The sequence below is a fragment of the Benincasa hispida genome, chromosome 10 (genome assembly GCF_027475165.1).
Source record: "Benincasa hispida cultivar pf3 chromosome 10, pf3_genome.v1.1, whole genome shotgun sequence".
NCBI lineage: Eukaryota > Viridiplantae > Streptophyta > Magnoliopsida > Cucurbitales > Cucurbitaceae > Benincasa > Benincasa hispida.
The window spans coordinates 7673916-7687787 of record NC_143487.1 but is presented as its reverse complement, the minus strand read 5'-3'; the positions used below and the strand labels follow the sequence as shown (position 1 = coordinate 7687787).

At 37.8% G+C, this 13872-nt stretch overlaps 2 protein-coding genes across 2 annotated transcripts; one reads left to right on the top strand and one right to left on the bottom strand.

Annotated features, from left to right (window-relative positions):
* Positions 1–307: 307 nt before the first annotated feature.
* On the top strand, positions 308–4767 carry LOC120089455 (enoyl-[acyl-carrier-protein] reductase [NADH], chloroplastic-like). The gene is made up of 13 exons (XM_039046928.2): positions 308–598; positions 1407–1717; positions 2255–2364; positions 2491–2546; positions 2629–2713; positions 2803–2850; positions 3161–3235; positions 3318–3429; positions 3566–3617; positions 3804–3855; positions 3959–4016; positions 4182–4280; positions 4370–4767. Exons 2-13 carry the CDS (start codon positions 1444–1446, stop codon positions 4522–4524), a joined length of 1176 nt encoding a protein of 391 aa, XP_038902856.2. The 5' UTR covers positions 308–598; positions 1407–1443; the 3' UTR covers positions 4525–4767.
* A 563-nt stretch (positions 4768–5330) lies between these two features.
* Positions 5331–13465, bottom strand: LOC120089454 (uncharacterized). Its single transcript, XM_039046927.2, has 7 exons — positions 13156–13465; positions 12870–13069; positions 12335–12782; positions 11878–12237; positions 11618–11796; positions 8539–11523; positions 5331–8068 (listed from the first exon to the last, which is right to left on the bottom strand). The coding sequence occupies exons 1-7, from the start codon at positions 13355–13357 to the stop codon at positions 5477–5479; spliced, it is 6966 nt and encodes a 2321-aa protein (XP_038902855.2). The 5' UTR covers positions 13358–13465; the 3' UTR covers positions 5331–5476.
* Positions 13466–13872: the final 407 nt, after the last annotated feature.

Here is a 13872-nt window from a genome sequence, read left to right as displayed (position 1 = left end):
TTCTTTTTATTTTTTTAAAAAAGAAATGGTAATGAAAAAAATAAATAAATAAAGATTTTCAAAATTTTAATATTATTTAATAGAGATTAATAGAAGTCTATTACTATCTATTAATGATAGAAATTAATTAGAAATGTATTACTGATAAATACTTATAAAAATCTATCAATATCTATTTGTATTTTTTTCTATTTATTTTATCCGTAATATTTTTTTTCAAAAATTAAATATAATTTGTGATTATAATATTTTTTATAGATAAAATTTCAACCAAAGATGAATCAACACCAACGTGAGCATAGTTGTTATTATAATATCAGGGATAATTTGAAAAATTAAAAAAAGAAAAAACTAAAAGCGGAAATTGGGAGCATAGTGTATGCGCGATCTACTTTGAGACTGTCGACATCTTCGAAGCCCCCAACCCTTTCCATCATTGTTATCATCGAAGCTCTAATAAGCTGCTACTTCACCATTCTTGTTTCCAACCCACCCTTTCCTATTTCATTCCTCTTCCTACCTCTCGGGGAAACCCTGCTTTTTAATTGCTGCGAAATCCCATCTTTCTCTCTACATTGGCGTTCTCTGTCGCAAAGATGTAAGCAATTTCTTTCTCTTCTTCAACTCTAATGCCCAGCTTTTCACTGCTCCAAGAAAGAAAAGCTCGTTTCCCCTTTTTGTTGATTTATTTTCGTTTTATTTTCTGGCGCAAGCTTAACTGCTAGATCTATAGGTTTCTTTATCATTGGAATTTTCTCGCTCTCATGAATTTCTGTTTCCCAATGCGAGGCATGCAATGTAGATACATTTTGTTGTACTTCATTGGAAACCATGAGCAAGTCTCTTGTTCATTTTAGCTTACCATGACTAATTGCTTTGCGTGATTTGTTTACTGAGCGATCTAGATTTGATATGCCCATTTTTATCTACCATGGCGATGGAAATATTTAGTTTCCTGGATAATTTTGTGGACAACGAGTAGTTAAGGATTGGAAAACCCAATGCCATAATAAAATTGTGTCTTCTTGTTTGGAAATGAGTCTTTTACATATCGACATAAACAGGTTTCGTCCTTTTTTTATTAGTCAGGGCCATTAATACATAACTGGAACTGAACTTGTTTGGCAATTCTTGTTGCGTCTTGTTAGTTCGGATCCTGAATATTAGTTATATTAGTGGTTTACTTTTAAGAATATGTCAAAAGTGAGTTCCAACCACCAACTCTTAAAACAACTAAGCAGAGCAAGAAAAACCAGAATCTTGAGTTTTTTTTCCCTTTGTTTTATTTGACGTTCTGTTGAGACATTAAAAAAATATACAAGACAAACTTCATATAAATGTAATGGTATTTTATTTAACATTTGAAGCTCGAGTTCCTTATTGTTCCCATGATTAAAATTGGGCAGATCTCATTTATCATCTGCGAGATACCAGTTCCTGAAGATGGCAGCAGCAGCTTCTAACCTTCAGATAGCGACACTAAGACACTGCCAATTGCCCTCTAGGAAAGGCTTCGAGCCATGTGGAACAACCCTTGGCGGCAGTTCTAAAGTATCATCATGGGCTAAGCTTTCAAGTTCTAGCAATATATCATCCTTACCATTTTTCCAGCGGAAGTTTTTCTCGTCTTCTGTGAAGAATGAGAGAACGGTAACCAAAGCAATGGCTGAAGCTAATGATAGTAAGCCTGGCTCTGGGCTGTCAATTGATCTAAAAGGTTCAAGTTCTTGCGATTTATTTTTCATTATTTTGTATTCCTGATTTACATATGCTTTGTGTACTTTTATGCTTCTGTATTGGTTTCAGTCTTCTCGGTTCATTTGCTTTTAATAAACTGTGGTATTATCCATAGTGCTTCCCCCGGGATTCTTCCGCCACCCCTCTAAACTGCAACATAACCAGATTCTATGAATTGTACTCCCTTTCTGTGGGTGGATTGGTTTTATTTATTTATTTATTTTTATTATTTTCTTTTTTTTAATATGCCCCTGAAAACCTTTTCATTTCTCTCCAGGAAAGCTTAGTTTTTTATTTTAAAAAAAAAACTAGATTTTTTTAATTGTAGGAACAACTATTATTCACATTATGATATACGACCCTGTCACATTTGATGTACAAAAAGAATTTTGGATTTGCTGTTACTTTATTTTCATGTTGTGTATCTGGGGTTATTCTTTCTCATATCTAGGCATGAAATACTTGAAATTCACAATTATATGAAAGTTTTCAATGAACCTAGTTTTCTTATGTGTAGGCAAGAGAGCATTTATCGCTGGTGTAGCTGACGATAATGGATATGGTTGGGCAATTGCAAAATCTCTTGCAGCGGCTGGTGCTGAAATTCTTGTCGGCACGTGGGTGCCTGTAAGTGAAATAGCTAGCACAGATTGTTAATGTTTCTTCTTCTTTGCACTTCTTCCCAAGGAAAACATAAATCTTTTTGGTTCTCTGTTAGGCCCATGTTTAGTATTAGAAAATTTTCTTGTTCAGGCCTTGAACATTTTTGAATCCAGCTTGAGACGTGGAAAGTTTGATGAATCACGAGTGTAAGATATCATTCTTATTTTTTACCATATTTTTACTAGAATAAAGTTCTATTTTCATCCTAACATTTGTTGGATATTCCAGACTGCCTGGTGGATCTCTTATGGAGATCACAAAAGTATATCCTCTAGATGCAGTTTTTGACAGTCCTGAAGATGTTCCTGAAGATGTAATTTAGTAATCTCTAATTGACAAGGTAATTTTTTTACACTTTGATTTTGTCTTTGTTGAACATGTCTGTTTCTCCCATCCATGCAGATAAAAACAAACAAACGCTATGCTGGATCCTCAAATTGGACTGTAAAGGTATACACAACTTCCCTTCAGAATCCCAATGCAATACTTCTATATAGAAGAGCTAAATTGAACAATATGGTAGATTGTCCATGTGAATGAATTCGAAGTATCGTTATCTATAAGTTAGTGCTTCTCACAAAGCCAAAAGCCAAGTAGAAAGTATCTGTTGTTTTATATGCATGGGAATGTCCTTGAACCAAGTGTGCCGAAATTTGATCAAGTCTTTGAGTCATTGTTTCATTGAACCTATCTGATGTATTTGCATAGCTGCATGCTTCCATTTTAATGATTTGGCTACTCTTCAACCACCCTCTTGCAGGAAGTTGCCGAGTCTGTGAAGCAAGACTTTGGCAGCATTGACATTCTTGTGCACTCCCTTGCTAATGGACCGGAGGTATTTAGCTAGGAGGTTGCGTTCAATAATAGCTTTCCATCTCTTGCTGGTCTTCTTTAAAACAAAGTTGCTCTCTAAATAGGTAATAAAACCCTTGTTGGAGACATCTCGGAATGGTTATCTAGCAGCTTTATCCGCATCAAGCTACTCTTATATATCTCTACTGAAGCATTTTGTTCCAATCATTAATCCAGGCATGTTAAAATATTTCCACTAAAGACTTCTGTTTTTACCTTGCACACTGTTGTCCAATCTTTTATATTTCCAGTTATTTGTTAGGTGAGGCAATGAAAACAAACATGTAAAGGAAAACTTTGGTTTTTGTTATAGGTGGTTCTTCATTATCCCTCACATACATAGCATCTGAAAGGATCATTCCAGGGTATGTATGTAACATGTTTGCTTGGCAACCTATATTCAAAGAAAATATGCTTGGCCTTCTCCTTTTGCTCATTTTACAACTCTTCTCGAGTAGACTACAGTTCTCTTATAAAAAGTAATGTTTCTTTGGTGGTTTCTATCATAAAAAATTAACTTATATATCACTGTGATGGAATTCTTATTTCAGGTATGGAGGTGGCATGAGTTCTGCCAAAGCTGCTTTGGAGAGTGATACACGAGTAAGATATTCTCCCTCTATTCTCTCTTTCTGTGGGGCTGGAACTATTCGTTCTCTCCATGATGAGAGTGTTTTATGTTGGAATGTGATTACTATTCTTGTAGGTACTTGCATTTGAAGCTGGAAGAAAACACAAAATCAGAGTGAACACAATATCTGCTGGTATCTTTATTATTATTATTTTTTCCCTGAATTAAGTTGATAGTTTGTGTTTGTGTTCCTTCTGGGAATCATAGTATGACTTAAGTTGCTATATGTGAATTTCTACGTTGAATCTCTTGAAGTCACTACTCTAATATAGAATATTTGTTTCCTGCTTGTGCTCAGGTCCACTAAGAAGTCGAGCTGCAAAAGCAATCGGATTTATTGACATGATGATTGACTATTCATCAGCCAATGCACCTTTGCAGAAAGAACTATCTGCTGGTAAAAATTCCCTCAATTCTTATGTACATATTCCTTTTTTCACCTTACCATTTTTGGTTCATGCTGAACATGCTACCTTTTTTAAACAGAGGAAGTGGGGAATGCAGCTGCCTTCTTGGCATCACCTCTGGCTAGTGCCATTACTGGAGCTGTTATCTACGTTGATAATGGTTTGAACGCGATGGGCGTAGGAGTTGATAGTCCAATATTTAAGGATCTAGATATTCCAACAGACAAGCATTAGATTTGCTTGCAGATTGGAACGCTCAGCTAGTTCAGTACTCTTATGTTTTTTTCCCTGTTGATGGAATTGGTTCTATGAGAATTGGCTTGGGCAAGTTGCCTCGATTTTGGATTTTTGTTTCTAATTATGCTCTATGTATTCTTCACAAGGGTAGTTCAGAATCGCTCACATCTGGATGGCTAGCATTGCTATTATACGTTACACTTTTGAGAGTAGTACATCCTTGACGTTCATTTTTCTTTATTTGAGGTATCCTAGACATTCTGATGACTAATTAGAAACGTTTATTTATAACTTCTGGATTGATTTGGCTACAAATCGAAATGGGTATTTGTAGATTTTATCAAAATATCTTGGAAAATCTGAAATTGTTTCGTATTAGGCAGAAGCCTTTTAGCATATTGAGATAGTTATTCCAGAAGAAAGTACGGTTCTATGAGATGGCATTACTGCTTCGCGTAGAGTTTTTCATGCGATCAGTTTCGCCCATTAATTCTTTGATACTACTTTTACGATCTTATTCAATAATAATGGAGTGGTAAGAAATCTGATCTTATACACATGTTACATGAATAAAATAATAGTCGTCTTACAGCGACAAGAATCCATTTTGAAAACTCATTTTACTATTTTATTATTTGCGAAAGAACATTTATTTTATGTGGGTCATGATTTGGGTAAATTTTTGTTTGTTGCAACTCAAATGTTCCCTGGAAATATTTGAAAAGACATAATATTTCATTTTTAAAAGCCTTCTTTATTTTCTTAATCATGTCCATGATTGCAATCTGAAAGGCAAAAGTGAGCACGCCTTTTCTTGTTTCTTTTATTTTATATAGGTGTTTGAAGAGTATAAAAACCAGCAACCTATCTACTTATCTATATTATGATACAACAATTTATTATTCAATCACCCAGAAAAGATGATGTCAACTCTTATCTAAGTTGATGTCTAATTTGCCCTTATGATTTCTTCTTTCATGGCCAAAGAGAGAGGTGCAAGACTTGCTTCACTCTCCACTCTAACTCCAGGCATGGCTATTGCTCTGCTACCCACAAAGCCACCTTCTCCAATCTCAATAGTTCCAAACTTGACTTTCCCTCCTCCTTCATATATGTGTCCAAATAATAATGCTTCTCTTCCCACACTACCACCTCTATGGATCTTCACCATTTCAGGATTCAACAAAGCTCCCATACTGTCTACATAAGTCCCTTGCTCCAAATCCACATCTGAACCCATCAAATTCATTATCAGCACAAATATGAAAGACCCACTTGTCATTTCCATGAAATAATCTCCCACCACTGTTTTAATGGCCTGCCATATTGTGTCCATGAAAATCCTTATGCTCCAAATCCCTATTGTTTCCCCTTCTTTCTTCTTCTGCACCAGAACCCATTTTGCTACAACACAACAAAATGCAGCTATTATCCCAGAAGACACCCACAACAATGGAAGTGACCAATGCAATAGAAGTTTCTTGTTTTCCTTCAGGTGCATAACATAAGCTAGTGGAAAAAAGATGATCAAACCCATGATGAAATAAGGCAGAGCTGTTTGTAATAATGGTTGAAAGAATGTAAGCCAGAAGTTCTGATACCAAGTCCTGTCAAGCGCTGCCTTTTCATTGCCCCTTTCCTTTAAAACTGCAGCCACTGGACAACCAGAGAGATCTACTTTTGTATCTGATTGTTGAAGGAAGATTTTCCAGGCTTCTGGAAGAGGAGTTCCATTTCGCAAATGCTGGCAAATCTCATATATCAATGAACGGCCATGATCGATTGAAGCACTCTGGGAAACTGATGTAGCTGAAATGACATCAACCTCGTGACACCGGAGAAAGGGGTTGAATTCCAGTGCTTCAGATTCTTCTTTTGATAGACTTTGTTGGATTTCAATTTCTCCAATGTCTAGACATGGAAACTCAGTTTCATCCCAGGTTTTGGTGCAGTCAAGTGCTCTGTCTTGTTCAGCCTCATCTTGTGGAACTGGACGAGTTTGAAGCTGAAAAACGTAACGAACACCTTCGCGAGAGTTCACACGATTAAGGAAATCTTCAGCCAAAAACAGCAATGGGCGTTTGTCATCATCAGCTCTAGGAATTGCACCTGTCTCTGGTGGAAGAATTCCAATCGGCTCAACCTTACCAGAATCCTCATTGATTGTTTTATCGTAAGGCCTCAATTTTACCTTCACATACATTTCTTGTCCATCATTGAATCGGAACAATCGACATATGTTTGAGTAATAATGTAGCTCTGAATATGAGTTGGTTAATCGGAGAGAATTCCATACTGCATTGCGGATATGTGGAACTTTCTTGACATGCTGTTCTCTTGCAGGAAGTCCACACACTAGCCATGTTGCAAAGTCTGCAATGGTTCTTGCGTAGAATGCATTGCCTGTTTTCAATGTCAAGTCAAGGAGTGGGGTAGTGTCTGATCCATCTGAAAATATTCTCAATGCTGCTCCACGAGCATCGATTCTGGCATCGTCGTCGGCACTCAAGCTATTGCTATGTCTGATGAATACAGGATAACTCTTCCCAGGAGAGAATATCTTGTGATCAGGTAAACCCTTAATATTTTCATAAATTTTCAAATAACCCTTCCCACTAACACCAATTCGATGGAAGTACCTCGTTTTGACTTTCAACGTTGTAGCGGCTAAATTTGCAGCCAGGTTGCCAACTATCTTCTTGTATATCATGTCCATCTTTTCTATTCTTTCATCTAACATGTGCATAGTATTCTTGATCATGACTGGAGTTCGAGAACCAACATAAACACCTCCCCTTATGAGTGTTGAGTTCATTGGGGAAACTGAAAGTGCACCAAGAACAACGTCTTCTTGAATCACTGATCCAGGAAGGACTATACTTTGACTGCCTATAACAGAATTTTCTTGTATCTCAATCTTCCCACGAGTAAGGCCAGTCGTTGAATAGAATCCAGAAATAATCCTGCTGAAGTCACCAAGATGAACACCAGTGCGAATAGAAATTAGTTCTGGATCCGATACTGGATTGATGGCTCTGATTGAACAATGCGTGCCAATTACTGCACCCAAAAGGCGCAGGTATATGCAGAAGGCTTCTGTTCCAGACAAGAGTTTAGCAAATCTAAGGTGGCTGGCAGTGATAATTCGATGGCAAAGCCAAATTTTCAGGGGGTTTTGCTCCATTTTGGGTTTGTCGGTGAGAATATTTTTCACGACAAATGTGAGGATGCAAAGTATAATCCCATGAAATAAGTACATGGAGGAAAACAGGATGGCAAAACTAATTGCATTTGATGGAACTTCAGCAAATACGGTAGCATAAGCAATTACACTGAACGGTATCCAGTGGAAGGCTCCAACTAAGCAAAGAAACGCAAAATGTTGAAGTGAAGGAGAGCTTTGAGATAGCCAAATGTAGAAGTAGTAGACAATAGCTGCAGAAAGTGAGCCTAGAAAGCCAAGTATGTAGATTCCTAAAAAGTGATAAATGGCCTTGTGTTCCTGTCTTTTGCCAGCAGTACTCCGTGGCTTGCTACCCTGCTATCAAGTTGTTTTTTTCAACGAGGAGCTTATATCAGTACTTTAGCATAGAATAGAAATTGAGAGTTGCAAAATGTAAGATGCTATTTGATTGTGCAAAGCTTGAAAGTAAGATAAGTACTAAGTATTGAAGTAGGGCTTGATGTCAAAAATCTAGAAATGCAATATAGAATGAAATTATGTTGACCTGCTTAACTATATGACAACATAATAAAAAGAAATAAAATAAAAGGTATATGATGGAACTAATATCTGATGCAAAGAAAATTTTTACTTTTCTTGATATAGAATTAGTAGTAACAGAGATGGTTTTTCAGTTTTGCATATCAAATAATGCTTATGCATTATTATCAAGAAAAGATGTAGGTTAATCAATGTTTTCTTAAATATTACCCATGTAGAATAACTAGGCAGATGATAGTAGTTATTTGTTATGCATTGTACTAAAACAACTTTAAGATATGCTATACCTTTTCAAGACTTCTGTTACCGGAAGTTGTCACAATGCCTTCAATCTTTTGCAGAGCTGGAACTTCAACTTCTTCTCCTAAAATGGCACCTTTGTGGATTGAAGCATAAGGTCCCACCGAAGAATTTTGGCCGATTCTAATTGGAAGAAAGCTCAAGACTCCATTTTTTACCTCATGGCTTTGAATCAAAGCCCCTTCTGCAATAACAACTCCATCACCAATAGACACTAGAGAGGGGTCAGTGATATCTACGGTATCAAGAATAACCGAGGATCCTATCCTTGCTCCAAACATTTCATACCAGTATTTTAGGAACACGGTTCCTCTTAAATGCACAGCTAAAATTTTAGAAGAAACATCTTGTGCTTTATAGAGCGCCCACCACTTGACAAAATCCACTGACCAGATGGAGACTTCAGGGGTGAGAGCATAATTTGGTCTCAAAAATGAATTTCCAAAGAATGCGATGCAAATGCAAGAAGAAACTATGCAAAGGACCCAAGCTAGAGGAGCTAAAGTCAAAGGTAATAGATAATTCATGAAAGGAATGTCATCTGTCAAGTTGTGGAGAATAGGCAAGGAATTTATGAATGCTGAAATTGATAAATAAGCAGGAAAGGTCAGCATCATAGCAACAAATATGAGAGCCAGAAGTTGGAAAAACCAGATACCGAATTGGTGAGTCCAGGAAATATTCTCCATCCCAATCAATGCATGAGTTGTTTCAAATGTTGGATTATCTGTATTTTTTGTTGATTTTGCATGACTCTTGGCCAAAATATTTTCGGAGATACTTGCCAAATCTGCAATGCAACTTGCTGTGAAAATATCCACAGCCCCAACTGGCACTCCTAGGAAATTAGAAAGTTTCTGGGCTGCTCTAACCACAAGAATGGAATCAATTCCATATGACAATAAGCTTTCTGTGGCACAAATCTTGTTAATTGGAATATTTGTCAGTTCAGATACCAGTCCTTTCAAAAACTCTTCAATATCCTTATTACTTATTCTGGGACCTGGTTGAACAGAAGGCTGAACAGAAGCTCTTGAAAGATTAGATAGCTGAGGACGAGGTGTAATTCCCTCCTTACATGTCCCTGTACTGAAGGATCGAAGAAAAGTCCTCCTGAGCTTTATTGCTTCTGGTACTACATTAAGAGTTCCATCAACAAACTGTTTGAGGCATTCAAATCTCTTTATTTTTCCTGATGTTGTTTTACTGATGGTCCTAGGCTTAATCAACTTAATTGAAGCAACGCTAACCCCATGTTCTTCTGCAACACGATTCTGAATTTGGTCAATGATATCCTTAGCAACAGGCTTGCCATCCTTAACTTCAGCAATCACAACCAGACCAACTTGGTCAGAACAATCAGGAATTTGAATACCCTTTTCCATCAGGATTTCTTCTGGAACACCAATGACTGCACAACAACCCGGGCGTAGAAGATCGGACGAGCTCTCAACCGTCTTTTCAACATCTGCTGGATAGATGTTTCTTCCTGCTGCAATAATGAGATCCTTTATCCTTCCAGTTATGAATAACTTCCCATCAATTACTCTTCCCAAGTCACCAGTTCTAGTATATCTGCGTTCAGGATGGTTTTGGAGCTCATTTCTGAAAGTCTCTTGGCTCAATTCTTCCCTTCCCCAATATCCAATTCCTGCACTCTGACTACTGATCCATATCTCTCCTTCTTTTCCATCTTCAAGCTCCTTGCCAGTCCCTGGATTAACTATTCGTATGTCAATATCTTCATTATCTTGATCTACATATCCACAACAAACTCTCCCTTGCCAATCTACGAAGACGGGAATTCCTTCTCCAAAAGCACAACTCACAAATACACAGTTCTCTGCCAATCCATAACCAGGAGCCATCACCTCTTCAGTTAGGCCAAAAGGGATAGTTAGCTCAAGAAATTTTTTCAAGGTAGTTCTCCGAACAGGTTCAGCAGCGATCATGAGGAAAACCATGGAAGAAAGGTCATATGTCTGAACTTTGCCCTTGTTAGCCTCTAACCTTCGAGCCACTAACTCAAAGGCAAAGTTGGGACCTGCACTATGAGTAGCTTTATATGTGCTCATAGTATGTATCCATAAAAGGGGATTTTTTATAAATGTCAATGGAGAAAAAAGGATTGCAGTTCCACCACTCACAAGAGCAGTGAAAAGTCCACCAATCAGCCCCATGTCATGGTATTGAGGTAGCCAGCTAACAAGTACTGTCCTTGAGGTACTCTTGTATCTTCTGCGCATCAACTTCACATTATGAATGAGGCCACCATGTGTAATCATGACTCCTTTTGCATCACCTGTTGACCCAGATGTAAATTGCAGAAAGCTTACATCATCTGAATGAGGTTCAGATTGGTTAGCCATCACATATGGATCCAAATTAGCGAAGTTCTTTATCCAACTATCAGTGTGCATCCATGGAAGTTTAGGCCAGACAGCTGAAGATTTTCCATTTTCTCTCATCAAGCCAATCATGTTCTTCACCTTGCCTACTCTAACTGCTGAATGATAACTAACGGTTGATAGAATTGCGACTGCACCACACGATTTTGCAATGTATTCGGTTTTGAAAAGTGCTTGGCCACCTCTTTGCAAGGGGTCGGGAGGAAGAACTGGAACTGGTAAAACTTTAGCTCTTAAGCATCCAAAGAATGCATCAATGAAGTCGAGGCCAGGAACATATACCAGAAGAACTCGATCCCCTGGTTTTATTGGAGGCTTCTGGTTTGACAGCAGCTTATGAGCAATGCAAGAAGCATTGAGATGAAGCTCTCTGTAGGTTCGCTGGGCTAAAACTGACCCTTGTTCATTAAGCCAAGTGTAAAGTACTCTATCTCGAGTGATGTGATGAGAACCCCAGTGCCTTAAATAGCCATCGAGTGAGGACAAATCAGGAAACTCCACTCCTGGTAATTCGCCTAACTCCTTGGCACCCCTTTCTTGTTTTGATTTTACGAGAAACATAGGCTGCAAATGTGACATAGTTTAGTACAGATAAAAAAGAAGGGTCATAGAAGTGTTACTTTTTGTTTATTCAATTGACATTCATTATCGCGATCACCTTAGCATAAGAAAACGTTGGAGACGAGTTGTCATTTGCGAAGTGCTTGCATACTAGTGCCATGGCATATGAAGAATTTCTCTCTGTAAGTTCAAAAGCCATAAGCCCTCCTGTGTAATACGTATTCAATGAACCTTGTAGCTCCAATTCCAATCTCTTATAGAATCCATCCTCCATATCTGCGCAAGAGCTTCAACATATTAGCATCTCATCTTGAGAAGTGGAAAATTAATTAGAAACAGCAAATAGATCCTACTTACCTTTGCTACAAACATGGGGGAAATATTTAAATCTTCTTTGTAGAATCACCTTCTTAACTTCTCCTCCCATTTTCTTAACTGTGTTGACTGCCAGCTCAGTCACATTTGGGCCTGTAATGTCGGCCGAGTTACCATAAGACCAGAACAGGAAAATATCAGTGTCTGTGTAGAACTTCTGCATGGCAACTGGATATCCAATTGTTTCCGGATTGTCCATATGTTTCCCAAAGTAATAAAAACCAAGCGGTAAATGGTTTAGGCCATCTATCTTCAGAACTGTGGTGTAATAGTCAATCGTGTATACTTTACTGAACAACTCTTCTTCGAGGTGGCTCATATCCATTATCTCAGCTCCTTCTTCTGCAAGTAATGTCAATAGAAAGCCCATTAAGAAAAAGGAAATACAAAGGAGAAAGGAGAGATGGACAAAGCTAGTTGAAAGTAATCCATTCAAAACCTGATAGTTTTGTGGTTGAGGATCTGTAAGTTCTACAATTTCTAAAAGGGAATGAACCAGATATGATAATCTTATCAAACTCCAAACTTGTGAGATTTGTGTCGCGGTCCATGACATGAAGAGTTACACTTTTAGAACTCCTTCTGACAGACACAACTTCAGTGTTGCATTGAACTTTGATTGGAAGCGACTCACTGATCCTCTTCCAAAGGCCTCCATATCCACCTTTGAAGCGTCGAATTTTACCAGCCATTGAAGTGCGGGTGAACTCATGCACGTAAGCATAAGGCATATCTTGTACAAACCCATAACCAGAAGCAGTGTAGCCATAAGCCACAGATTTTGGAACAGTCGTCAGTCCATGAGCCTCAAGATATGCAGGACTTAAGTCAGATGCAAATGCACTCACAGCATGAACCCCAATATGTCTTGAATCCTTTGCTTTGTCCTGTACGGACAAACTCCAATTTACCACAATAAATAAGTGTAGTAATATTCAAGATTCAAACCAGAACCAGCCATAGAGGAAGCTAACCTGGAGTTCTAAGGTGAGTGAGATAATGGACGTATAATCGTCTGCAACACGTATGTCTTGATATTCCCCTGAAGTATCAATGAGAGCTAGCTTATGAGAGTCCAGTTCTTCTAATTCAGAGCCTGTTTCTTTGGCCAGGTGAAAGATTGTTGGAGCACTATTTGCAGCAAGAACTTGACCTCCCAAATCATATATTTTACCTGTAAGAATGGTGAATGCTTGTTGTTAATCAACTTCAATCTCCTAACAACCATGTCAACGTCATTGACTGTTAAATAACTAGTACCTTCAATTTCCACCGATTCGCACATGCCCCCGACATCCCGATGCTTCTCCAAGACTGTTACTTCACTGTAACCAAGCTTGGCCAATGCATAAGCAGCTGACAAGCCACTTGGCCCACCTCCTATAATCCCAATCCTAGTATTCAAAGGAAGAGAAGGGTGAAGTTTAGAGAACTGATCTTCTATTGACTTGCCTGTATCCATAATCACAGACAATATTCACTTCAACCACCAAAACAAGTCTTTACATTTCTTTTCAACTACCAACAAAGCTTGCTCAACATTATCATACTTTTATATACACAATTTTAAGGCAACCCACAAGAAGGAACATGAATTGGTTAGTTAAAACCTGATGACTGTCTTATTCCACAAAAAGGGTCATTTAAATAAGTGCCAAATGGCCAAGGACAATGGGAAAAATAGTTTCTTTGATGGTGACAACTTAAAATAGAACAATCTACAGAAACTAAATGACGAATCATAACTTTCTCAACTACTTTGGACACTCCGAGAATTAAACTCCAAATATTCTCTCATCTAATACATATCCGTTAGTTGAAAATGTTCCTAAAGAACAAATGGAATGAAGGATCGGCAGCGACAAGCACAAAGCAATCGTCTGCCCATTTGGCACTTTGCTCCCTCTTTCTTAGAGAGAATTTCTACTTCTGCCTTATTACATATCCCTTGTATTAAAATAACATTGATATTAAAAT

Excerpts from the sequence above, each read along its gene's own strand:
- LOC120089455 (XM_039046928.2), top strand. The coding sequence starts at position 1,444 with ATGGCAGCAGCAGCTTCTAACCTTCAGATAGCGACACTAAGACACTGC. Across the intron at positions 2,547-2,628 it reads AAGTTTGATGAATCACGAGT|ACTGCCTGGTGGATCTCTTA; the intron begins GTAAGATATCAT and ends TGGATATTCCAG. Across the intron at positions 2,851-3,160 it reads CCTCAAATTGGACTGTAAAG|GAAGTTGCCGAGTCTGTGAA; the intron begins GTATACACAACT and ends ACCCTCTTGCAG.
- LOC120089454 (XM_039046927.2), bottom strand. The coding sequence starts at position 13,357 with ATGGATACAGGCAAGTCAATAGAAGATCAGTTCTCTAAACTTCACCCT. Across the intron at positions 13,070-13,155 it reads CGAATCGGTGGAAATTGAAG|GTAAAATATATGATTTGGGA; the intron begins GTACTAGTTATT and ends CCATTCTTACAG. Across the intron at positions 12,238-12,334 it reads CTCAACCACAAAACTATCAG|AAGAAGGAGCTGAGATAATG; the intron begins GTTTTGAATGGA and ends CATTACTTGCAG.